The following is a 25,120-nucleotide window of genomic DNA, read 5'->3' as shown; positions in this document are numbered from 1 at the left end:
TCTTGACTTTTCTGAAGGCTAATGACTCCTCAAAGGCCTCGGTCTCGTCCTCTGCTTTGTGTTGTGAGCGAGTGGGGATACTCCGTCAGTGGTGATGGAATCCGGGAGAGAAAAAGGTGTTCCAAATCGATGATGCAAGGGGAGACGCTAAATTTGGCAATTAAGGTCTGTGCCGCCAAGGCTCGAAAAAATCGAAAAAGTGAGATTGATGTTAAGAAAGATGTTAGAAAAGGAAGCTGGCAGTATAGTGCAATGAAATCCAGGGTGAAGATTCCTTCCAGTAGAAAAAATAAGTGAGGTTCCTGAGATGATTGCGTGAGGGCGTGGTGGCAAGGGGAAATAGGAAGCAGGAACGACCGGGCTTCAGCTGCCAAAGGGCGCGCGATCGCGGAGCGACAGGGGAAATGGCAGGGGCGCGACGCGAAGAGAAGGCGCTAGCACGTGATCTCGTGTTGCTTTCAATCAAAGCTCCGGTTCTTCTTTCCTTTTTCTCTCTTTTTCTTTCAGGCAACCGTCGTCATGAAGTCAGTCGGGGATCGGAAGGAGATCGGGGTCCCAGCGATGCAATTTAGACCCTTGTCTTGCACATTTCTCTTCCTGCATAAGTTAATGCAAGCAGCTGACAATGCTGAGTATCGAGTAGCCATGCTCAATTCTCGACGAAGGCTTGCATATTGCAGCCAGGCGGGGAGAATAGGCCGAAGATGAGAGTGAAATCACGGAATACCTTATACAGAGCTATAAAGAGCACAGTTCTCTCAATAGAACATTATCAGTCTCAATTAAGGTACCTTGGTGGAACGGTCTTGACAGAGGACGCTTACCTGTGCACACCGAAGAGTCGTCTCGGTCAGCTCTCACCGGTCACCGAGCGCTTGAGCCTGAGGCATTAAATCGAGGTCAACGGCGTGGAGGGGCAATCCTCCCACCACACCGTTGCTGCCACCTACCCCGCAGAGCCACAAAGGTAAAAATTCCACCTCACACTCACACCTGATGCTTTCTTCACTACGCGCTATCCGACCCAGCTCACGCAGCATCTCCCCGTTCCGATTCGCAAGAATGGCCTCCAACACCACCTACACTCCCAACGAGGAGACCGAGATCCAGCAATGGCTCACCACTGCCACTCGTCTCCAGCAGTCTAAGCCCGACGAGGCCTCTCCTATTCTCGATACCCTCAACTCCCACCTGAGCACCCGCACCACCCTTCTTGGCACCAAGCCCAGCAAGGCCGACACCGCTCTCTACTCCGCCGTCCGTCCCCTCGTCGCCTCCTGGTCCCCCGAGCAGCGCACCGGCGAGAAGGGCTACCCCAACATCGTCCGCCACCTCGACTTCGTTCAGAACTTCCCCGCCTTCGCCGCCGATGTCAAGGCCGACGATAAGGTCAAGGTTGACCTCGACGAGGTCCTCTACGTGAAGCCCCCCGTCGACGCCAAGGCCGAGAAGGAGCGTCTCAAGAAGGAGAAGGCCGCTGCCGCCGCCGCTGGTGGTGCTGCTGCTGGTGACAAGGCCCTTCCCGACCGTACTAAGGAGCCTAAGAAGGATAAGAGCGCTGGCGAGAAGGTCAAGGAGGTTGTCACCGAGGCTAAGGACAAGGTCAAGGCCGCTGTCGGTGCCGGCGAGGGCCAGCCCAAGAAGGAGAAGAAGGCCAAGGCTCCCAAGCCCCAGAAGGCTGCTCCCGCTGCCGCCCCTCTCTCCCCTGCCCTCATCGATCTCCGTGTCGGCCACATCCTCAAGGCCATCAAGCACCCCGAGGCCGACTCCCTCTACGTCTCCACCATTGCCGTCGGCGATGAGCCCAACGATGACACCACCGAGTACGAGGGCCAGGTCTGCCGCACCGTCTGCTCCGGCCTCAACGGTCTCGTGCCCCTCGAGTCCATGCAGGGCCGCAAGGTCGTCGTCGTCTGCAACCTCAAGCCCGTCAAGATGCGCGGCATCAAGTCCTGCGCCATGGTTCTGGCCGCTTCCCCCAAGCTTAAGGAGGGCGAGGTCGACGACCACAAGGGGCCTGTCGAGCTCGTCACTCCCCCCGCCGATGCCAAGGCAGGTGAGCGTATCAACTTTGAGGGCTGGGAAGGTGAACCCGAAGGTGTCCTGAACCCCAAGAAGAAGATCTGGGAGACCTTCCAACCCGGCTTCACCACCACCGACGACTTGGCGGTTGCCTTTGATGCTGGTGTCGTTGAAGCGCTTGGAAAGCAGGGTCTTGGCAAGCTCAAGACCAAGTCTGGCGGTCTTTGCACTGTTCCCAGCTTGAAGGATGCCGTTGTCCGGTAAATTTCTTTCATTGTTGTTCAACTTATGATAAATAAAAGTCCTCGCAGCCATGTTCTGCTGAATCATCTAAAATAGAATAAGATTCCATGATGCACCTATGTAATTCTCTCAGCATCTATGCAGCCTGTCCACCTACGCCGTTTGCCATGTGACGCTGCCTAAGTACTATGATCCCTAGCCCTCCTATTGAATCTGCCGGCTGACTACATAAAGACCTGAGGTATTCGTCACAGGCCACATCAAGAAACCTCTCTTCTTTCTGGCTCCTTCCCGCTCCTTCCTTGCCGACCTTGGTCGCATGCATCTCAATTCTTCAACTCTTCAAACTCAAACATTCGACTTGTACCGGGATATAATTCAGCCCCCATAACCACACCCCAAACAGAATATGCCTCCCACTTACTCACACAACGAAGCCACCCTGAGAGGCGTCCTTCTTACTCTCATACTCGCCAACCTCGTCTGGATCGCAAGCATGCTCGGCTCCATCTACGAGGAGGACATGGAGTGGGATCCCTACACCGGCCTCCCTATGTCCAACGACGACGAAGATGCCCAAGGCCAGACGGCAGCATCTGCTGCCACGCGAGCTCGCCCAAAACCTACACTTGACAACTTTCTCATCTCTTGCAAGATTGGCACGCCTCGCCTCGTCAAATTTGCCGTCCGCGCCTTCTTTGGCTCTTGAGCTACGAGTGTACTGGGGTATCATGAAGAGACCAGCAGAATGGGACAGCGAACTCGGGAACATGAACCCAAGGAGGATGAGGGCGGAATCATCAGCCAAACAATACTGGGCCGAGCATCTTCGAAACATGACAAGTGTGGCTCAAGGGGTGTTAGATGGTTCTTTCCACAAGCGTGAGATACCCAAGAAAGCAAGTCATACATCAGCATCACAAAATCAAGAAATCAACCGTCTTGTCGCACATTCCTTGATACCCATCATTATGAACATGTGCTTTGTACATTGCAATAACTTTTGTATGACCTCTATTCTAGGGTATGACCACAAACACGCCTCGAATCAAACACCAATGCGCGAGAACAAAGAAAATCCCCGCAATCATCTCTTGCCAGCCTTGCTCGCCGCCTTCTTCTTCACCGACGCAACAAGCCTGCTCAGCTCCTCCTCATCGTCACCGCCGCCGACCTTCTTGGCCTTCTTGGCCTTCTTGCCTTCCCTCTCCACAGGCACATCCTCCACGTCCCCACCAGCTTTTCTCTTCTTGCGGCCCTCCTCCAACAATTTCTGCATCGCCTCGGTACCCTTGAATTTGGGGTTGCTGGGGTCAATAGCGTACTCGTGGCTATCAAAGACGGCCTTGAAACGGTCATCGCCGACATCCATCTTGAAGTCCTCCTGCAGACCGAGCTTCTCGCCGTCGGCAGCCGCCTTCTTGGCCAACCGCTTCGCAGCCTTGCCCTTCTTCTTCTTAGCCTTCTCCGCCTTCATAATCTCATTCATATCAAAGTGATCCAGGTGCTCCGCCGCATCCGCGTTGTCGTCCGCCATCAGGAGCTCCAGCTGCTTCTTGTGCTCCGACTTCTCCTTCTCCTCCGCCTCGCGCGCCGCGCGCTTCGCGAGTCGCTCCTCCTTGCGGACCGAAGTCTTGGTCTTGACCGGCTCGTCGGTCGTGAAGAAGGGGTCGTCGAAGCCGAGGTCCTCCGCGCTGTCGTCCGCAGCCTCGACCTCCTCGGCCTCCTCGGCGACGGGGGCGCCGGTCTTGCCCTCGCGTCTGGCGCGGGCGGCAATACGCTTGGCCTCCTTGCGCTCGCGTTCCTTGCGCTGGTACTTTTCAATCGTCGTCTCCTCCTCCTCGGGCTTCTTGTTCTTCTTGCTCTCCGTCAGAGCGGGCGTGAAAGTGATCTCCATCTCACCGACGGGGGCGTTCTTGGATGACTTCTTCTCCTCCTCGGCACCAAGGCCAAGAGCTTCTCGCATCTTTTGACGAGCGAGCTCCTTCTTGGACAGCTTGGGCTTCTCGGCCGCTTCCTCCTCATCCTCGGCCTCCTCCTCATCGTCGAAGCCCGCAAACTCCTCGCCAGAGTCTTCGCTGTCGCTGGCCAGGTAGGCCTTCAGGTCGTTCTCCTCAATCTGCGAACGACTTCCGGTGAAGGCACGGTTGATGGAAGCCTTGCGGGCGGCGTCGTCGGGGTTGACGTCCCAAGTGAGCTTGACCTTGGAGTGCTGCAGGGCATCCGTAGTGAACTCGACAGGCTTGTATCCCTCAGGTAACTTGTCGCACTCGTCCCTAGGCTCGTCATCGAATGTGGTATCGTCCGGTACAAATCGCAAGTCGAGGAAGTTTGATGAAGACGCGTATTCCGTGCCGTCGGTCGCCTCGTAGAGCTTCTGCGCCGTCGCCTTGTCAGAGACGGTCATGACGGCGTAGAAGTACCGCAGCCGATCCAGCTGGTATTTGCGCAGGGCGTCGTGGTCGAAGTCGTCGGCGTCGCCCTCCTCCAAGAGCTCTTTCTTGATCGCCTCGTCTTCCTCCTCGCTATCCTCACTCTCCTCTTCAGAATCATCCTTCTTGAAGATGTCCTTCGGGGGTCCCTCCAGCTCCTCGCGCTGCATGCGCTCCTTGCCGAATTCGCTTGGGTAGACTGCAACCTTTTCAATGCGCCCGCCAGTTGAAGGCAGGAAGCTGTGGAAAAGAGCAAACAGATCGGCCGACTTGATATTGTCCCAGTCCAGATTGACGATCGCTATCCGGTTCGTGACCTCGCCCTCCTCGACCTGCGCCTCTTCGTCGCGCAGGCGCGACACGGAAGCCTTGGGGTCAGCGACAGCCGTCTCTTCCTCGTCGGGCTCGTCATCTTCAGATTCAGACTCGGACTCGGACTCAGAGAAGCCGCCACCGCGAGCAGGGTCGTACTTGGCATCCGCCTTTGCCAGCTCGCGCTGGACAACGTCGTCGTTCTCGACCTCGATGCCCTCGCCCTCGACCTCGATGCCCTCGCCCTCGTCCGAGTCTTCATCGTCGTCCTCCGCCTCGTATAGGTTCTTCAGCGCCTTCTTCTTGTTATCGGACTTGACTTTGCGGCCGTATCGGTCAACTTTTGGGCCGGATGTGAAGGATTCGTCCTTTAGTGCATGTGCGAATCGCTTGTCGATCTTGGTTTTGGTGTGCTTCTTCGACGGAAGTCGGAACCGAGGATCAGTCTCGAAGTTTGAAAAACGAGAGTCGGCGACCTTGCCGTTCTTGCCGGATTTTGAAGACATGGCGGCGGTGTTGAATTGCTGGTGAAAACGACTTAAATTTGCTGTCGCAAGTGCTTTGAGAAATGCCATTGGGGCGTGGGGTCGATGAAAATTTAGTGGGGCATACATTCTGCCCCTAGGGCGGTGAGAGGGCCTCGGTGAGACTCACCGAAACCATGTCCCTCACCGAGACACCGAGGTAAGTGGCTCAGCATCTTGAGGTTATTCCCAAATTTGGAAATAGGGGTCGGTTTTATGGCATCGCCTCTTTCCCCAGGAAAGATATTCACGTGAAAAGAGCCACTTCCTTCCTTCAGTAGGTCCTGAGCTCTTTCCTGATGCCAGGCTGATCTGCTGCCAGCCTCTCGATCCTCCCAAGTCTATATAATGTACTCATCTTCACCACCCAACCTTGCCTCTCACTTCCCTTCTTCACACCAACTCATCGATCTCACATTCTGAACCCTTTCATGATCAGTTCAAATCATTTCATGTCTTACCTGATCTACTCACATCTACTTCCAACTCCACCAAGTTTGCTTCAAGCTTTCGAGTTGTTGAGCTCAAGCAATTGTTACTCGACCCAACTACACCGACTCATCACGAAGCATCTTATTCCTTCTCTCTATCCCTGAGCTCAACGGGGAATTATTCTATTAGCTACGCTTTTCTCCTCTGCACTCCAACAACACTCTCTTAATTTTCCGTCGATAACCCTGTCACACAATTGCACAGGGAGTGCATCTCTTTACTCAAGGGTCTCAGAAAGTTCTGCATAACCCATCATGGATCCTTCTGAAGAGAGTTATTGGGCGATTGCAGAAACAGATAGAGAAACTTCTCCGGCATCACACACTACCACAGCCTCTGATCAGCATTGCGAAGATCTATTCGTGGAACAAGAGGGATACATGGACAAAAACATACTCGATGCACCAGATTCAGACAGCGAATCAGACTCCCAGTCGCTTAGCGATGGCGGGTACTCTGATGATGGCTCTGAATCGGAGATGAGAGAAGAGGGTCATCAAGTCACGCTGGAGCCGACTGCGAACTCCAAATCCCAGCAAAGGAAGAGGGCCCCAAGACGAAAGAATGCCAGGGAGTACGTCAGGGAGGTGGTGAACAAGAATATTCTGAGAAGCCTTGAGAAACAGATACGAAAGGAACTCGCCAAGAAGAGGCCGATCAGTCACGAAGCTTTAGACATCGTGCCTCCCAAGGCCAAGAGGCAAAGACGGGCACGAGAGATCAACGCAAACACAGATCAGTCAACTGACCACAACCCCGCCCCTAAAACATCTCCAGACAATTCTGAGAGTGCTTTCATTCCAATCCCTCTAGGCGAAATGAAGAAAGTCACAAATGCACAGAGGCAGAAGGAGATCGTCCAGAAGAAGAATACCGGCAGTAACAATAGACGAAGCGGGACTCAGGCGGCAGACCTCACGGAGGGCATCAAGGTCTTCGGACATGGCAAGATCGAGTCCCTCGTAGTTGGCGAAGAAAGACGATACCGCCTTAAAGGCATGGCCAAGACCACAAACCTTAATGAGTACCAAGTCGGCCCTGTTGCTTGGATGGTGAAGAGAGAAAATGGTCTCGCGCCACCTTATGGCGGTGTCCTGGCCGACGACATGGGAATGGGGAAGACCGTGGTGTGCCTGGCCGGAATCGTGGGTAATCCTCCCCCTGAAATCCCCTCGGACGGCTTCTCTGGAGCGACGCTTGTCATTCTGCCTGGAGAGACCACTGCCAGACAATGGCAGCAAGAACTATCCAAACATGTGGAATGCATTAGTCCTAAAGAGGCTTACTATTACAAACGCCGCATTCACGCAACCTCTGGTGGCGATATTTCGCGTTACAAGATCGTGTAAGTCGATATTTCCCTACGCTATTGACTTCTCGCTAAGGCTTCTTCACTACTAGTTTCACGACTTACAGGGAGGTGTTGCAAAGCCTTCCTACTGCAGCGACCATGAATCAGCTCCAGGAAGACCTCGAAGCTGATAAAGATTTCGATTACCACACGGCTTTCAGAGCTGTAGCTGGCGAAATTTTCTCAGTGATGTGGTACAGAGTCGTACTTGACGAAGCCCATGAAATCAAAAACACAGCCACCAAAAGTAAGCCTCACCTCCCATTAATTACAGATATCCGATATCCATACTTATGACGTAACACACAGCCTTCCAAGCTTGCAATCATCTAGTGAGGAAGTACATATGGCTTCTCAGCGCTACACCTTTGATCAACAAAGGAGGAGACGGTATGACTCAACCGCCTCTGAATTAGCCATAGATGATTCTGCTGACACTTGGTGCAGAGATGTTTGCCTATGTCAAGACGCTCGGAGTTGAGGGTATGGACACTCGTGAAGATTTTCGAGAGAAATATCTGGGAGAGGTGAGTTATCGCAATGCCTGTCCTTGGCTTATCACGCAATCATACTAACGCTCGGTGCTACCTCATAGGACAACTCAACTGCACTTGACGCCCTTATCAATGTTTGCACGTACAGACGGTGAGTAATGTGATACATCTCTTGCGACATAATACCAGCTTGTAACATTCATAGGACCAAACAAGACGAATTTCTCGGCGAAAAGATTCTCAAGAACTTGATGCCCTTCAAATCTGAAGTCAAATGGGTCAAGTTATCTGAGCAAGAGAGGCTGGCCTACGAGTAAGTTGGATCACAAGTCTTAGTTTATCATATCTGATACATTAAGCAGTCTTATGACGGAGGCGTACGGCAAGGCCAAGGCTGAGGCCGAGACCAAGGCCAAGGCTGAGGCGAAGACCAAGGCCAAGGCTGAGGCGAAGACCAAGGCCAAGGCTGAGGCCGAGACCAAGGCCATGAGCGCACTGAACATTCGTCAGATGCAGATTATTTCCCACCCCTATGGCATCGAAAAGGCCTTCAGAAATGACCTAGACCCTGAGCTACTGAGATTCATCTTCGATGGTCTCAGTGCGCGACCCACCAATGACCCCCCGACAAAAGGTGGCTTACCCATGGGAGAAAACCTCTCCTTACCACAGCTTCTGCGCTATGCAAACAATGAGGCCTTGATGAGCGCATGCAAATGTGGCATCTGTGGAACAGACAGCATTGAAGAGCCACAAATCATTAACACAGTGAGTAGTAACACTACTGTTGGCTCCCGACATGCCAAATCGGATTCTCTAACAGAATTTTCTTTCCAGTGCAGTCACGTTTTCTGCCGTAATTGCCTTCTGAGCACTTGGCAATTCAAAGCGCAAGAGGGCACTTGTCAAGAGAAGGGTTGCAAAGTCGTCTACGAGAAGGAGACCGATGTCACGAGAGTCTTCACGCTCGGTAGCATGGAAGCGGAGTGTGACAGACTGGTCGAGACCGAGGCCGCGACTCATGCTTCACTGTCAAGTCAGACCCCGGGTTCTGGAAGAGGATCGAAGAAGAAGATGGCAGCCAAGTCTTCGCGGGCCGCGAAGGACAAGCAAGTAAAGGCATTCAGCAACAAAAAGTACGGGGCTGATTACCACGGCGTGCTCCCGGCACTTGATGTTGATGACTATGCCTTCATCAAACAAGGCATGCGAGAGAACGGCGGCATTGTGCCCCTGGGCGCGAAGCTCGAGGCAACCAAGAAGCTGATCATGCAGTACCAGGACGAGAGAATCCAGGTCTGGGATGAGACCGACAAGACGCGGAAGAGACACGAGACTCAGAGTCCCAAAACTATAGGTAAGCTACCCCCAAGTAAGCCCTCTCCGATTACCAGTTTCGGCAGGCTAACATATTGGCAGTCTTCCACGAGTTCACCAAGACGGCCGTGGTTTTGGGTATAACACTGAACGCTCTTGGTATCCCGTTCGTGTATCTCAACGGAAAAGTGACTCCGACGCAGAAGAACAAAGCCATTGATGCCTTTCGTGACAACAAAGACATCAAAGTCTTGGTAAGCCCTCTAGAGTTCTTAGAATAAAAAGTGAATACTAACATGATTACCATTTTCAGATTTCATCCGTCAAGACCGGCGGTCAAGGACTCAATCTTACTTGTGCGAGCAAAATCATCCGCGTAGACGCCTGGTGGAATGCGTCAGTCGAACAGCAAGCCGACGGCCGGGTCCACCGCATCGGCCAAACGCAAGTCGCCTCGTCGGTCGTCATCAAGGCCGAGAACACCATTGATAACCGCATTATTGATATGCAGGAAGAGAAGTCGGAGGAAATCGCTCGCATCCTCCAGGATGACGCCCACAGCACCGAACTCTGTAGCGAATTGGAGCTGATCAAGTCGACAGCACCGGAGAGATACAATGAGCTGGTCCAGATGGGTCTTGCGGCCATCAGACGGGAAGACAACGAAGCAGAGATGCTCTGATTCGAGATTGCGTCTGGGGCACTAGTAATGAAGGGGGTCACTACAAGGGCAGGTTACATGATTACTTGACCGGCATTTGCTGATGGAAGCAAATGGTGCTTTCATCTTCGCTCCATGAGCAAGCGGGCTCATACATCATTGGCATTACGAAGTTTCTGATTTTCATTACCTTACACTAATTCTTGATATCTTTACACATTTCATAGAGCTATTCCCATAGACACAGCATCACACAGAGCATACTAGGTTGAAACCTCAGATTGGTCTCCCTTTGCCAGAACAATTACATCGTTGTAAAGGAACATGTGAATAATGCCGAACAATGAGACCCAAGTTCGCAAATAAGGCCAATTGCATACATAAGCGATGCCGAGCTCAATATGTCCCGTGGGAAATGAAATACGGCTCGGCATTTTGTTAGCCACCGTGCAACAGGTATCAAAGATTATTTTCCCGTTCGGACTCGACTCCGTCGGACGTGCCCTCCGGCCTCGGTTAATTCGGGTAACGGACGTAGCTGCGACAAGAGGTGACATCACGAACGACAGGTCTGTGACTCATTCTGTCCTCATAAGCAGACATGGACACAGGGATTTCCCTGTTCTTTCAAGGTCTCCATTCATAGGGCTGGGTTGGCCCAAGCCTAGATTTCCGGAAGCCGTTCGCAAAAGGCGTTGTTCCCAGAGGGCCATCCCAGAACTCATTAGATTTCTCCGTGGGGGGCATAACAATGACCGAAAAGGCAAAAGAGGCAGTGACCGGTCATCTGATGATCTCCGTGGTCATGAGTGTGGCCATGGCGTTGCCATAGCTCCTCCGCAATGAGCCCAGTTATAAGATGGTTTGAGTGCGGGTTCCTTCGTGAAACGATAGATGTCCCGGGTAGTATTGGATGCATAGTTTCGACTCGGCAAATGAGGGTGGCGAGTTGAAGTTCGTCTGATAAAACGCGGGTAACGATAGGCGCGCGACTGGTCATTGTACGTAACCGTATCCATGCCAAGAACAAACAACGTTCGCGCCAAATACTCTTTGACGGCAGAGAGGCATCTCGTCCTACAAATGTTGTATCAACATTGCCCCTTGAGGAATGTTTAACGAATCTTTCAAGATCAGATTTCTGCCTCCTTCAAAGAAGCGACAACGTAAAATTTCTTGCTGCTCGTAGATGACGGCACTGTACGAGGTTGGGTTGCGACTAGGAAAATATCGGTGATCACCTACGTACGAAGTAAGCAATACCCGAGTCGACAAGACCATGGACGTTAACTAAGTCGCCCGTGTGAAAATGCCTCTTGTTGGCAAAAGCCTGTGTAAGTTGAGTCTACATATATTTCAGAGGCTGACCGGAAGGACCGGAAGGGATTTGATGAGGTTCACAAGTAAAGCGCGGAATGCCAAGACCTGGATATGTGCTGCTTGAGCAGAGACGGCACATAATCTTGGGTTTTAGCCAGACTGTTTTCGAGTTTTGGCCGCACATTTCCGAGCCGATTTTGAACGCGGAAAGTTGAGCCGCCTCGGGACCACGGGATAACTCAGGTTGCTCAAGTGTTGTAGGGGGACCTGCTGAAGCCCTCCAAAGTGCGAATAGGGCCGTCATCTGAAAGTTTGGATGGTTGCGAGAGTAACGGCTTTCTCAAACGAAGTCAGAGGGCTTGCAGGTTGCAACAGGTCAAAGACCCGACATGCTTGCCGGCTTGCTCTCTGAGTGGCTGAACGGCGAACGTGGATGAGGCATTCGAAGCTACCGCGAAATGGAGCTACCCACATTGTCCGTTCTCAACCGTATTCGCCGTGCAGGATATCGGTTTCGGTCTCTAGTAACGCTAAGCCTGGAGGGGCGTCGAGCACGGCCAGGGAAGATGGAAATAGAGGAAGAGGAATTATCCGCGTATGTAATCGACGTGATGACAGCATTGGATTCGGACGAATGGTCCCCCACAGAACCGATAGGAGCGCCAGGACAAAGTAGGCTGGCGCCACATCGACTAAGCAGATGTTTTGGGTCAGGTCTGGGATGGTTGTAGGATTTTCACAGTTTCCCCAATTACGCAGGCTTACACGACCTCGGGGTCGAAAGATAGCCGAGATGGATAATTAGGAAGCGCATGAATGACGAACAGTCTCGTGCTGGGCAGTAAGTTGGCTGAAGAGAGCCCAAACATGTGCGCCTGAGAGCGGGTTGTGTGTTGGTTGACTGGCAGGGACAGCCCGACCTGGCTCACCGACAACAATGGTCCAAGTCCCGGAATGAAGGTTAAGCTTTACATCGCCGACCAGGATGGCACGGCTCGAGTGCGAGTAATCGATGCAAACAGCCAATCATGGGAATGTTGGGCCAGCAAGATCTGGGCGATGCTCGGCAGATGGCGATTGCAGCGTTAGACAAGGGTCGGTGGGCAACCAAATTACCCCGTTTGAGCAAGGACTGCGGGAAGAATGAGCCCGGTTCAGGTGCTTGCGTGATGGTAGACGCCCCAATTTGGCACCGGCTGAATTGGGATTGGGAATAGACTCAGGGTCAGGGCGAAGGTCTGCCATGACGCTGCGTGGAGGCGGAGAGCGGCACATAAGGGGTGTCTGTTCCTGTTCCCCCGTCTTTACGACGCGTGTTGCGCAACTGACAATTGACACCTGAAGGACAGACATCAAAGGCTTTGTTTTTTTGTCCAAAGGATTTCAAGAGTCGGACCTAGAGCCAAAAGAGGGTTAACTTGTCTTCGTATTCCCAGGCACATACCAGGCGACTGCAGGAGGGTCAAAAGGGCAAAGGCTAACGGGCGGGATCAGAGCTTTTTCGGATCGTTGGTCCGCAGGATGACCGACGCGAGCGAGGGTGGTGCCCGGCTCTGCGTTTCTTCGGTGATGGTGTGCGGGTGACGAAAGCATACCAAGTAGCGTTGCATGTAATGACTCTACTGGAGCACGATATCCAGATGGCGCTGAACATATCCGTCCCATGGTGCGATTTTCGTAGATTCAATCTCGATAGCGCCAAGCCATCATGTGACTCTCGAGTCCCGTCCCCATTGTGTTAGGATGCACACTCCGAGAAAGTAGGTACCGTACCTAGGTAGGGAGGAAGTGTCAGCGGGAAGAGAACTCAGATAACCCCCAATGGCGCCGAGACCTGTCTCGCGCTTGTGTTCTCGGCTCAGCAGACCGTCTGCATCTGCAACTCACAAGAGATTGCGAGATGGGCAGGAAGGACGAACCAGCCCTCATTCGATCCAATGGGCGACGGAAATAGGGGTCATGTCTTTGTCGCTGTCGGCTACAAAGTTTGGAGAGGGAGGAATGTGGTGCCGGTTGTCCCATCGAAAAAGAAAAAAATACGGACGTAGACCTGTTGCCAAAACACAAGAACCTAGAAGGGGAACACAGGGAATGGTGCCTAGCGTCTCGGATCGGTAGCCATACCAACGACGAGGATGGGGTGGACGGGTAGTCAATACCCTACCCAGCTTGCTAGGATGTCAGGTATGAATATGTGCACTTTGAATCGAAGCTCCGGATATCTAGATTTGTTGTGCTTGAGCTAGGTAAGCCGACCAAGTTGCCGTCAGAGATCCAGATGGTTGTCGGCGGCGTCCTCTGTCAGTTGTTGCTGCTGCCAGCGATGTGCGGAAACGGCGATGTTTCACCGCTCCTGGAGATCGTGAAGTGCTTCAGAATGACTCGGATCAGCGAGATCAGATGCCTCGAAGGAATTCTGAAAAGGCTACTGAGGGTCCAACATCGGACTTGATTAGTTGGCTGCAAGGTGGTGAGGAAGAGGGAGACAACAGTCCCTTGGACGAAGCTCGGAGACGGTGAGCAGAAGCTGAGGAACGTACCTTGGCTTCAGGTACTCATTAGGTAGTGAAGGTATGGTGCCTCGGGGTACGTAGCCAAGGTACCCCCGTCATTCCAACAAGCGGACCAGCGTCCGTCATTGACCCTCATTGGACAAACAGGGGGTCCATTGCTTCCCGTGGCTCGTGCTTCACATGGGGCATCGGATGCGACGCTCGGGCCAGCCGACTAAGGCAAGTAACTTGACAAGGACAGGGCAAGAGCTAGAGCAGGGCAGGAAGGCTGAGCTGTGAAATAAGGCTCTGCTTCTTATTCTTGACCATATTACTGTCTCCCTGAGCCTTGAGGTGGTATTCTCAGTACATGATATTATGTATCAATGAAAGCAGCAAAAAGAAATAGTGATGGTGATTGTAATGGTAGTTAAGATGCTCACTGAAAATCAGAATGCCGGGCGATGGCGGCGGATCATGGCAGGGAGGGAGGGCATGGAAGGTTGGGAATCCCGAGAACGGTAGGCAAGTGCGTCCAATGCAAGCGGCTGCCCCGTGCAACAAGCAAGGAGCAACTGGAGGCACATCTCGTCTCCTCGGAGCTGGGTTTTTCTTCATCATCAGGTGAAGCACTTCAGTATCCAGGGTGAAAGTCTGACAAGCCGATTGCCAATACGATCCCGAGATGCTACTGATGGGCGGGAGACTGAGCGCTATGCGAACCAGCCTACCAGGTGTATGAGGAACCTGTCTGGCTGGTGTTCAAAGCGTTGAGGGTCGGCTCTGGTGTAAGGTGAGGCACCTACCTCATAAGATATTGCCCATTTCTCTTCTAACCTGATTGTGCCCATTCGTACCTGCCGCATATCTATTCGTTCTTTCCATTCTGTACGGAGGACGCTGTACGAAGTACGAAGTACGTTCTGCCCGGTTGATGTGCCTCTTCGATTGAACAGACGGGAAAAGGAAAGGGAAGCGCATCCCGTGCCCGTGACCTGCGCCTGCCTGCACCCGCAGCTCTACCTACCTATGAACAACCACCTTGGAAGGCAAGAATCTACCTAGGCCATGTCTCTCCTTCCTGCTCACGTTGCTGCAACCTCAGCTCCTGCCCGTCGTGATCAGCTCAGCTCTACCCGTGAGGTACGGACACGGTGTACATTGACTGCGCCAGCTCCTGCCTCATTTCTGGGTTTGCTTGGTTCTTGCCGATCATGAGCTGTTCCGCCCGTGCTCCTTGCCTCGGCCATGTGCCCGTCGTGCCTACCAATTATCCCACTTCAGAATCCCGTGCCACTTGCGCATTCTCTCCATCCGTGACCACCACATCGCACCTCCCGTCCAGCCCATCTCACCACCTTACCTTATGTTGCGTTTTGAGACGGGACATCATTTTCCCTTTCCAATGCAACTGCGCATCTCGACGATCCGTCATGAGCACTCAGTTGTTGTCATGATGTTGCCGCGGCCCTCGGGGCTTTTCGATACATGCTTTGCACACGTCAGCACCAGTGCTGGGCCTTTACCGAACCAGGCGCTCATGGTTCCTCCCGTCTGAACCTGAAGCTCCTCTGTCCAATTCCCTCCGTACAACGCCAATCGGCGCATCCGTTGCCCGTTTTCGGCTTCAACCTGAAGGGATGGTTGAAAATACAACGTCCCGTCCACGTCACCTAGCAAACCGCAAGTTCGGGAAACGCACCGCTAGAGAGTCCTTGCGCACCCGTCAAAGCCACAGCTCCTATCTTGGCTATTCCTGCGCCTCTACATCTCTACCGAGCTCAACCATCACTACGGTCAAACTGGCTTGGTTCTGCACAAGTTGCTTTATTATGCAACAAGCATACAGACTCTGCCTTTAGGCCCAGCACATGCACAGCAATATCGCCTCGGCCACCAGCTGGACTGTTCTCTTCATAGCGAAGCCAAGGAGTGGACGGCCCCCCATCCCCCACCATCATGCCGGCATCTCTACCTCTACCCACAGATTACCAGGCGTCCAATGCCGTTCCCGGGCACACGGCATCGAGGGTCAAAGTCGCTCAGCGACGGCCATTCCGCATCCGTGGATCAACTTAGATCTGGTTGTGGCCATCCCGTCACCGTCCCATCAACCACTCAGTGACATTCATGTTTTGGAATGTTACCAACTCGACGTGACTTTAGCCGACGGCGGCTGGCGGGCGAGATTTCCGCCAAAATACCTACAGGCTACAGCAGCGTCGGTTGGCCGGGTGTCTTCTCCCTCTTGCCTCACCGCATCCAGGCCCGAATTCGCAAACGAAACTCTCGTTAAACCAAAAGCTACTCGCTAGGTGGCGCTTGTGGTTTCCGCCATTCGTCACTTGTCTCGGTTCGCTGAAGCTAGTCATGGGCCTGCGAAGAGCACTGCTGATGAGCAAGCTCAGCCAATACCACCGGCAGGGCAGGGCACTTGCATACTGCTCGGCTGTCTGCTGCATAGCTCAAGGTTGTCGGCACCTCTCTGACCATACGCATCGCATCGTGAAAAAGTCATGGCTGTCCTGGGGATCACACGGAATGGGTGAATGCACATCGTCATCACTGATCGTCGGTTCGTTGTTCCCCCATCCGCCCACATCGCTGCTTACCTCACTTTGGTACCATCACCCCAGATGCATAACCGCCCTTTGGGAAACAAACACACTTTTTTTTTTTTTTTTTTTTTTTTTTTTTTTTTTGCTTTTTGTTCAACAAGCGCCTGGCGAACCAAACGAGGAGATGAGTCCAGCAGACCCAGACTGCTGTAGCCAGCCATCCATCCAACCCAACCCAGCCGCTGTGCTGTGCTTGTTACCCCTGTGCCGCCAACTATACGGAGTACCAGCAAGTGACTTGTCTCTTTCATGTCTCTCGCCCCTGCTGAGGTCGCCGAGCCCCAAACCATCGAGGATTATAGGTAGCAGACGCCCCCTACTCTCTACCCCCCTCGGCTAACCAGTATCGACCGCCAAACTCTCTCGTACTCTGCCACACACCGACGCCCACGAGCCGTCAGACAGACTCAAGCTCGACGTATGCTGGCTCGCTCGACAGACGCCCTCACCGCTCTCCACGCCCCCAATCACACGATCGACGCACAAACACACAGACACCACCACACCGCACCGGATGCCTATTCCCTTGGCCGCCTGTTCATTGGCCAAGCTGACATCCGCCCAAAAGCCTCAAATCACGACGCTAATAGCCTGTCTTGCTTTTTTGAGCGCTTCCGACCCCCGTCTCCCCTATTCGCGGTCAAATGTCTCGCCTGCGTCCGTCCCTTTTTAAGCTTCTGTCGCCCTTTCCTGAGCGGCAATCCGATACCAGGCGGAGGACGGACCTCATATTCCACAGACCCTGCTCTTTGAAGGCTAAAGACTTACCAAAATAGGACTTACGTACCATTACCTTTTCCCTATAACCACCAATCCATCCTCTCCCATAATCTCTGGCTATCTGACCAGAAGAAGGAATTTCGTATTTCCCAGCCAATTCAATATTCGACTGCCATCCTGGCCATTGAGGCAAACAAAGCACCACGGAAACAAAGTTTCGCCCACTGATCTACGAATACCCGACTTTTGAAAAGGCTGGCCGATCACAAGGGGGATCTACGGCCATCAAAGCGAGCGTTGCGCATTGCAAGGAAGCTGAATGACGGGTCAAGAAACGAGCACCTCCCAGAAACTCGCAGTTAAACAAGGACAAAATTCGAGGGGTATACAAGCAGACCCGCAACTTCATCGCCGACTTTACAACCGCCAACATCAAGCACGAGGGTCGTCTAGGTGGTCACGATCATATCATCATGAGGAATCCGAAGCCTCCCACGTAAAACAAGTCATCCCGCCGAACCCAAGGTTACGTTCGGTGTCCAGGAAACCACAGCCGTCATGGCACCGTGGCCCCGCGCACTGGACAACATTGGTGCATCACAATCGCCAGCTGCGTCGCCGCCCGAAGTTATCAGCAGCCGTATAGATACGGCTTACACCCGCATCCCCGATGGGTTGACCGGTCATCAGTGGACGATCATTCAATCGACATCGCTTGCCGCCGCTGCATTGAGTTTTGCATCTGTGACTTTCGCCTTTTACTGGTTTTCTCGGAGGAGACGAAGCTTCAGACATGAGTGAGTAACGGTTACTCGGGGATACATTGCCTTCACTGGACAAGGCTGTCTGCACCAAGACGGAAAATGGGCGTTTTGCTGACATATTGACAGTCTCATTATGCTGCTCATGTCGAGTGACATGCTCAAATCGTTGTGGTTCATCATATTCCCAATCGTGGACTTCAAGAGCGGCCCAGTTGCCTCGAGCTCATCATTCTGCCAAGCCAGCGGCTTCTTCCTCGCAGTCGGCATAGAGGCATCGGACATTGCTGTTGTGCTCATCGCTTTGCACACGGCCATTTACATCTTCCGACCGCGGCATTCCGGGCGCCAGAGTGGATTGTATCCCCACCGTCGTCTTGCCTTCAGCGCTTTTGCATTCTTTCCACTTTTGATGGCTTCATTGGCGTTTATCAACTGGCCAGGTTACGTCAACAACGGGGAGTACTGCTACCTACCCGCCCGCCCCGAATGGGCAAGACTCGCTCTGAGCTGGGTTCCCCGCTACATGATCTTGCTCACTATTGTTGCGCTTTACGCCTACATCTATATCTATGTTACTCTTCGCATGCGGCGTTTCGGTCGGCTCAGTGCCATGCGACGTGCGAGTGCGACACATATGTTAGACGATGGACAGTGGGCCCACATTCCATCGGTGCCAGCCACTCCAACGTCACGCCGCGGGTCGGAAACCTCGACGGAAGACTCGGATCAGCAACGCACCTCTTCCACAAATGCTACTATGACCGCCGAGATCGAGCTTCTCCATAGCCGTCAGAAGATTCAATGGAACTGGCCGAGCTATGGAAACGAGGATGATGGTCGCATACCGGAACCCAATGACAGTGTCTCCCCCGTGCGTTCGAGGCCAGCACAAGTCCACTCTCCACCAACTTCGAGCCTATTTCTCCTCCTCCGCAAAGCTACATGCGCCGCGATACGGTCGACGTGAACCCGCCCCAGGCTTATTATAATCACGGGAGCTTCAGCACTCAGTGGCAACCACCCAACAGCCCAACAAGTGCTCGAGCCAAGTCGCTCGCCAACATCTGGTCAATCCTCCGTCGAGGCACCTCCACCTCCCTCGACTCTGATACAGACCACAACAACACTCCCTTTCTTTACCATCCTACCATTGATGGCACGGGAATGGCAAAAACTCGCGACAAGATTCGTCGTCAACTGCGACTACTTTTTGTTTATCCACTTGTATACATACTCATTTGGGCCGTTCCTTTTGTCGCCCACGTTATGCGCTGGGACAACCCAGAGCAAGCTGGCCCTTTCGTGGTTGTGCTTTTATCGCTAGTGAGCCTGTCAATACAGGGTCTTGTTAACGCATGTCTATTTTGTGCCGTAGAGAAGCCGTGGATCGACACGCAAGCCAGACATCGGAGGACGCCGTCAAAATTACGGCGGGATAAAGATGAAGCCCGGCAACGGGTAGGGAGGAGAACATCATTAGCGTAGTCATTTTTTCGCCTTGATACCACATGAATTGTATGAACAAATATCATTACCACGTCTCATCAATATTTAATCAATTCCCATCATACTCTGGTCAATCAATGCTGTGATCCTCAATGGGAGGTTCATTTGTCGGCAGCACCGGGGATGCGGATCCACAAACTCCGGCGCAGGTGGCCTGCATCGCGGCAAGTTCGGTCCTTCGGCCCCACTAGCGCCGTAAGAGCTAAGGGCCGAAGCATGCAATGATGCCGACATACTTGCGACAGTGGTGAGACGTCCACCAAGGCTGCATATGTCGGCGCAAGAAAACGCCAAGTTTTGATAAGAGTGTTCGACTTGAGGAACTGGCGAAGGATTGAATAGGATTGAATACGAGAAGTCTATTTTGAAAAGCAGTCTATGTGTTATGTGCATTGTGAGACGATGGCTGAAGATATTCTCCAAATCTCCCGAGCTTGGTGTTGGGGATATTTTCCCTAGCCGCCCTTCTGACTTCTCGATTTCCCATGAAAAGCTCTCGTTGCCTCTATAAATGGCAAAAGCTGTCCTTTCCAAGCGCACTCCTTTCCCATCTTTGGTGCGTAAGATTCCATCGCCTTGCCAGAATAGACCAATTTCCCTACTTCGTAAAATCTCGGTGTCCCAGAATGCCCAGATTTGGCTGGATATGTTTCTAGGATTCGTAGCACCTTCTGGTGGTGCGTTCAAGGAGGCAAGTTGCAGAAATCAGAAACGTGTGTCGTAAAAAAAAAAGAAAAGAAAACGAGATGCTGCTTGCATCATGTCGCGCCTTTTGCCTGGGGGCAACTCCAAGCTCTGATTCCGGTCCAAGTATGCGGATATTTTCGGTTGTAGAGCTTCACTCCTCTTCCGACTCGTCAGAAAGCGAATCCATAGCTTCCTCCTCGTCATCGGAGACAACGAATCCCTCAAGATTACCCTCTTCTTCACTGCTACTCTCACTGCTATCATCACTGCTGTCATCATCATCGTCGTAATCATCGTTGTAATCATCATAGTCGGCTGAGATGCGGTGAATGACTCCGTCTCTGAAGGTGACTTTGCCGAGAAGAGTGCCAATGTCCTCCAGGCTGATCTTTGGCGCTCTGATCTTGTCATCTTGAAGAGCCGTATTGATGGCAAGTATCTTGCTGGCTTGCATCTGAAGCATACGCTGCTCTATAGGCGTATCCACGCTAAAGCGCACAAAATGCGTCTCCTTGATTTGGCCGATGCGGTACACGCGAGCAAAGGCTTGCTGCTCCACGGCTTGGTTCCACCAAAGCTCCATGAGAATGACACGGTTTGCTTTTGTGAGATTCAGGCACTGGCCGCCTGCTCGAAGCGACACAATGAGAACCTTGATCTTGTCGCCGTTCTGGAACTCATCTACGGCCCTGTTGCGTTGCTCGGTGTTTTGCTTGCCGCTGAGGTATGCAAAGTCGATTCCTTCAGCTTCGAGCAGCCGGCCAATGAGTTTCATGACGACATTGAATTGGCTGAAGACTAAAAGAATTCGAGTCAGTGATGAATGACACACGAGGCGGGATAATGCAGCAAGGGACTGACTGATTATTTTATCATCTGGGGCTTCGGCCTGCCATCTCAGTACTGTCTCCTTCAAAGCCGTCAACTTGGCACTGGGGGTAAGTGGCAAATGTGGATGCCTGTCTGCCACTTGCAAGAATCTGACTGCATGCTTGTCGTCCTTGTCATCTTCTGTGTGCTGGAATCCGGTGTAGTCGAACCCCTTTGCGTACTCCTTGTCAGTGAGGGTCTGCGTGGTAGATCCCGCATTTCCACCCTCCTCGTTGTCGAAAGGCTTCAGTGGATTCGGATAGCCAATAAATCTGCGACATCTGGGACATTTCCTACCCTAAGAACACCTCAAGTCAGCGTTGTTCAATAATGCGGTGGTTTGAATGGCACATACCTTGCTTGCGAGGTGAACTACCACGCAATTGGAGCAGAAAACGCAGCCGCACTGTAAATAATGTTAGCTAGGTACGCAGGGTTTTAATTTCCAAAAAAGAATGGATACATTTGCTGGAATGATTTGATGACTTACTTTGCTGCCCTTGACAGAATTCGAAGGCGATATTTGGTGGCAACTAACGCATTTGGATCTTTTTATTTCCAAGACCTTTTCGAGGTACTGTATCTGTTTGGACATGTCGAATGCAAGACCAAAGTCGCTTTGACCAAAAGGCTGAAGCTGTGAATCCTCCGTGTTGACATCCATGCCTGCTGCATATCCCGGCTGTGTTCTTTGCGAAAGGTAGCGCTCCGGGACCAGACCATCCTCATCTTCTTCAATCTCATCTTGGCTGTCGACCTCGTCAGTGTCATCAACTATCTCAACAGCGCCCTCGCCGCCATTGAGCTGAGAATGGCCCTGATTCGTAGCTTTGACGTGGACTGACTCATCAGTTTGGGTGCTATGTATGTCAAGTAGTTCTTCGGTGCCATTTAGAAGCTGCGGATTATTCAGCAGGCTTGGTTCTTCAATGAGACTACGGTCACCAATCCGCTGCCTCTGAGTCCAAGAACCAATCTGGTTATAGACTGTGTTGCCATTTTCGAGGTTCTTTAACTTTTCTTTGATGGACTGGAAATCATTCGAAGTGAAATACTCCGCCATCATGCCTTCTAGTAGAAATGGATGAGTCGATGCTTGGCGTAAACGAAGTAGCATTACCAGATAAGATCTCATCTGGTTAGCGGCGGTCCCCTGCTCGATGTCACGGTTGATTTTTCGACGAAAGCATCCCTCCATCATCCTGTTTCCTGTAAGAAGCTATAAAGTGCATGAGAGAGCTGCCTGGACTCACTTGAATATCACCATCTCTTCCTTCGAAAGTTTGAGATATTGGTGGGTAGGCTTAGTCGTTGGCAGGTTCAGAATCGGTTGACCGAGGAAATATTCGCCCTGAGTTCTGACAGAATGTGTTAGCGAGAAGACTCCTATGATTTATTTGTGACTTTTACCTTCTCATCATGACATCGTCGATGAGTTTGTCGTACTTCTTTCTAGTCGGTGTCTGATCAGAGTAAATATTATTTACTTCTCCAATGTTTGATGCAAAATGATACTCACTCCTGCGCGAAACTTGCGTTCAAAGTCCCGGAACTTCTGGATTCCATGGCATCTGATGAACTTCAAGTAGGAGAAAAACTCTGTGAAAACGTGAGAAATATCCTGTCATGATGTCTAGACGTCTTGATGACTCACCAGAAGCTGCGTTGATGAGCGGCGTTCCAGTCACCGCCCACCGGTACTTGGCCTTCAGCCGGAAGCTCGCATACGCAGCTGCAGATATTGAGGTTTCAATTAGCCAATACTCTTCCTGTATCCAGCGCTCACTACCGAGATGATGCTTACAGTGTGTTTGGTGGTTCTTGATGGCGTGAGCTTCATCAAGTACTACCCGATGCCACTCGATTCGATGCAAGACGCCGGTTGCCTCCGCCAGCCACTTCTTGTACTTTTCAGGGTCAGCAATCTCCCTCCGCTTCTGTTCCATTGTCTCGACGCAAGGAATGCTACGTCTCAGCTGATGATAGCTAGCGAACCTGGATCTGCCCATCAGCTTTCGAGCTCAAGTTTGTTGTTCCATAACTTACACAATATTGAAGAAAGCCAGCGGATCAACATCCATCTTGTCTTTCTCTTTAAAATGGATGATGTGCCTGGCGAACTTCCTATTGCAGTGCGTCCTGACTTCATCCATCCATTGGGTGATCGTCTGCCCCGACGGGACAACTACCAGTGTTGGTCCTTTCCCCTCGTCTCGAAGTTTCTCCGATGCTTGATTTCTCACAATGCATGACAAAGTCTCGATTGTCTTTCCTAGCCCCATTGAATCTGCAAGAATCCCTCCCTTCGGCATTTTGGGTACTGTGTTTAGCTCACGGCTCCTCATCCAAGCTCCAACAACGAGTTGGTGATTATGCATATCAGACAGCATACCCTTGACGTTCCAAAGGCCGTTTTTGGCGCGGACAGCACGTGGACCAAGACCCTTTGTCGACTGGAGAAGTTGCCTTGCCTGGTCTCTCAAAAGGTCTGGTTCAAAATAATCTGGTGCCGCATCCCTCAACTGTTTCAGTTGCTCGGCTCTTGTGGTCGCGATGATGACTGGCGCATCAGGCAGCTTACCTGCATCCGCTCGCTCCTGGATCGCGTCGACTGTACGTAGTATCGTGTTGATTTGAAGTTGAATTCCTGTGTTCACACCCTCTTCTCCCGCGTCTTCCAAGGTTTGGTCTGACTTCTTCATCCGTTTGACGTCGCGTGACGTTCCTTGGCATACTCCCAATCTCTTCTTTCCCTTCGCTTTGCGGTAGTCGTCTTTCTTCTCGCGGTCTAGGCGTACCTTTCCTTCGTGGCGCCAGAATTCTTCACGGGTTTTGATTGGAGCATGTGACTTTCTCTTTGCTTTCTTCTTACTTTCTCCAGCCGTTCTCTCATCCACATTGCTGGCTAGAGATGGTGCCACCTTTGGCGGTTTGCTTTCAGTCTTGGCTGCTTCTTGAATTTGGCTGAGCTTCGAGCTGACCAGGTACATTTCCGATATTTCTTCCATGGTGATCGCACCGTTCAGCGCTTTCGAGTGTAACTCTGCCTGTCTTTCCTCTAATCCCTTGGTAGCAGACTCTTCATTTTGGGAAGAGGTGATTCCAAGGACTGAAACTTCCGTTGCGGGTTCTCGCCCAGTGGCTTCAAGCATAGGATTTAGACGAGTGTCAGCGGCTGGCTCTTGCTTGACTCTCGGCGGTGAGGTGAGATCGGTACTCCGTGTGCCTCGTGGCTTGGACCATCTCTCGCGCGCCTTTGATGATGCTTCGCCCTGATTGATGATCATCAAACCAGAATCATCGTCAGACTCCTCTGACTTGATGGGTACAGCGTCATGAGAACGCTCAACGTTTGGAACCTGCTCGTCGCTAGAACAAAAAAGACCATCCAGCTCATCGTTGCCATGATATGATAGAGTTGCAGCCCTACCACCGTCATGAACGTCTCGCCGACTTTCCTTGATCATGTCCTCTATGGACTCGTCGAAAATGTTGTGTTCTGCTTGCAGATCAATTGTTGGGCGGAATCCGCCTTTCTCCGAACCACTATCGCCATCCTTGTCGTCGTCGTCAAGTAGGAAAGGTTGCCTCTGGCGGTTGGCGCTGTTTACCTCTACATGGCTAGATTCGTCGCAGCTCATGATGAAGAACCTCGGAGTGCCGCAAGTGCAAGATGTATCCGAGACTTGGGGGTATGAAGTTTGGCCTCGACTCGTGATTGAGTGACGATAAAGTAAATCAAGCTGATGAACGATGAGGTAGAGTTGATCAATGAGAAGAGATTGGCACTCGCTAAGGGCGTCTCGTCACCTAATAGTCAAGGTAGATAGTAGCTACCCACGCCTCCAAGGTAAGTAAGTCAGATGGGTAGAGGGAGGAAGAAAAGGAGTGCGTGTGAGAGGAAGTAGAAGTGTACGTGTGTGGGAGAGAGAAGAGAAAGCAGACCGAGGGAGCAGTCAGGTGCTCCGACAGTCGTGTAGCTGGGAAGGTGCGCCCGCACTGGCTCAAAACTGCCCAATGAGTCCTTGCATTTAAAGTGCGTTTTGATGAAAAAATCTCGAGAAAAGTGAAAAGGGTAATAAAAATTGTGTCAAGTGCTGCGAGATGAATTTGGGAAGCCCAAGATGTTGGAGGAAAAGGGTCTGGTTCTCAAGGTTGGCGGTGACGTGGAGAGGTTGAAGAAGGTAAGCATCGAGACGATATGACATTCTACAGGACCTCAATCTTGGACAAAGCTCAGTCTGCCAAGGAAGGAGGGTTCAACGATGGACCACCTGAATGAGGCAGCTATTTGT

General features: G+C 52.1%; 7 protein-coding genes across 7 annotated transcripts; 5 read left to right on the top strand and 2 right to left on the bottom strand.

Moving 5' to 3' along the window:
- The first annotated feature begins 779 nt into the window (after window positions 1-779).
- Window positions 780-2,578, top strand: BDZ83DRAFT_280585 (uncharacterized protein). The gene is made up of 2 exons (XM_060502129.1): window positions 780-2,385; window positions 2,500-2,578. Exon 1 carries the CDS (start codon window positions 997-999, stop codon window positions 2,284-2,286), a length of 1,290 nt encoding a protein of 429 aa, XP_060366005.1. The 5' UTR covers window positions 780-996; the 3' UTR covers window positions 2,287-2,385; window positions 2,500-2,578.
- BDZ83DRAFT_280596 (uncharacterized protein) lies at window positions 2,514-3,101 on the top strand. Its single transcript, XM_060502131.1, has one exon. The coding sequence runs from the start codon at window positions 2,675-2,677 to the stop codon at window positions 2,972-2,974; it is 300 nt and encodes a 99-aa protein (XP_060366004.1). The 5' UTR covers window positions 2,514-2,674; the 3' UTR covers window positions 2,975-3,101.
- Window positions 3,102-3,226: 125 nt separating this feature from the next.
- BDZ83DRAFT_669512 (uncharacterized protein) lies at window positions 3,227-5,632 on the bottom strand. Its single transcript, XM_060511115.1, has 2 exons — window positions 5,240-5,632; window positions 3,227-5,218 (listed from the first exon to the last, which is right to left on the bottom strand). Exons 1-2 carry the CDS (start codon window positions 5,621-5,623, stop codon window positions 3,353-3,355), a joined length of 2,250 nt encoding a protein of 749 aa, XP_060366003.1. The 5' UTR covers window positions 5,624-5,632; the 3' UTR covers window positions 3,227-3,352.
- Window positions 5,633-5,935: 303 nt separating this feature from the next.
- BDZ83DRAFT_280588 (SNF2 family N-terminal domain-containing protein) lies at window positions 5,936-10,052 on the top strand. Its single transcript, XM_060502130.1, has 10 exons — window positions 5,936-7,370; window positions 7,427-7,623; window positions 7,686-7,766; window positions 7,824-7,903; window positions 7,972-8,021; window positions 8,076-8,183; window positions 8,233-8,638; window positions 8,708-9,227; window positions 9,290-9,441; window positions 9,501-10,052. The coding sequence occupies exons 1-10, from the start codon at window positions 6,280-6,282 to the stop codon at window positions 9,867-9,869; spliced, it is 3,054 nt and encodes a 1,017-aa protein (XP_060366002.1). The 5' UTR covers window positions 5,936-6,279; the 3' UTR covers window positions 9,870-10,052.
- A 4,676-nt stretch (window positions 10,053-14,728) lies between these two features.
- BDZ83DRAFT_650966 (uncharacterized protein) lies at window positions 14,729-15,218 on the top strand (the record flags this gene model as incomplete). Its single annotated transcript, XM_060510416.1, has 2 exons — window positions 14,729-14,803; window positions 14,835-15,218. 2 exons carry the CDS (start codon window positions 14,729-14,731, stop codon window positions 15,216-15,218), a joined length of 459 nt encoding a protein of 152 aa, XP_060366001.1.
- A 2,338-nt stretch (window positions 15,219-17,556) lies between these two features.
- On the top strand, window positions 17,557-19,247 carry BDZ83DRAFT_718903 (G protein-coupled glucose receptor regulating Gpa2-domain-containing protein; the record flags this gene model as incomplete). The annotated part of the gene is given in 4 exon segments (XM_060512124.1): window positions 17,557-17,795; window positions 17,889-18,633; window positions 18,645-19,085; window positions 19,104-19,247. The coding sequence occupies 4 exon segments, from the start codon at window positions 17,557-17,559 to the stop codon at window positions 19,245-19,247; spliced, it is 1,569 nt and encodes a 522-aa protein (XP_060366000.1).
- An 859-nt stretch (window positions 19,248-20,106) lies between these two features.
- On the bottom strand, window positions 20,107-24,466 carry BDZ83DRAFT_575556 (SNF2 super family protein; the record flags this gene model as incomplete). The annotated part of the gene is made up of 11 exons (XM_060504824.1): window positions 20,107-20,753; window positions 20,817-21,123; window positions 21,181-21,231; window positions 21,331-21,491; window positions 21,771-22,027; window positions 22,079-22,208; window positions 22,341-22,424; window positions 22,480-22,557; window positions 22,630-22,820; window positions 22,872-23,890; window positions 23,942-24,466. 11 exons carry the CDS (start codon window positions 24,464-24,466, stop codon window positions 20,107-20,109), a joined length of 3,450 nt encoding a protein of 1,149 aa, XP_060365999.1.
- Window positions 24,467-25,120: the final 654 nt, after the last annotated feature.

This window comes from Colletotrichum acutatum (genome assembly GCF_030867785.1).
Source record: "Colletotrichum acutatum strain CBS 112980 chromosome Unknown BDZ83scaffold_37, whole genome shotgun sequence".
NCBI classification, from domain to species: Eukaryota; Fungi; Ascomycota; class Sordariomycetes; order Glomerellales; family Glomerellaceae; genus Colletotrichum; species Colletotrichum acutatum.
This window is presented reverse-complemented; position numbering and strand designations above follow the sequence as displayed.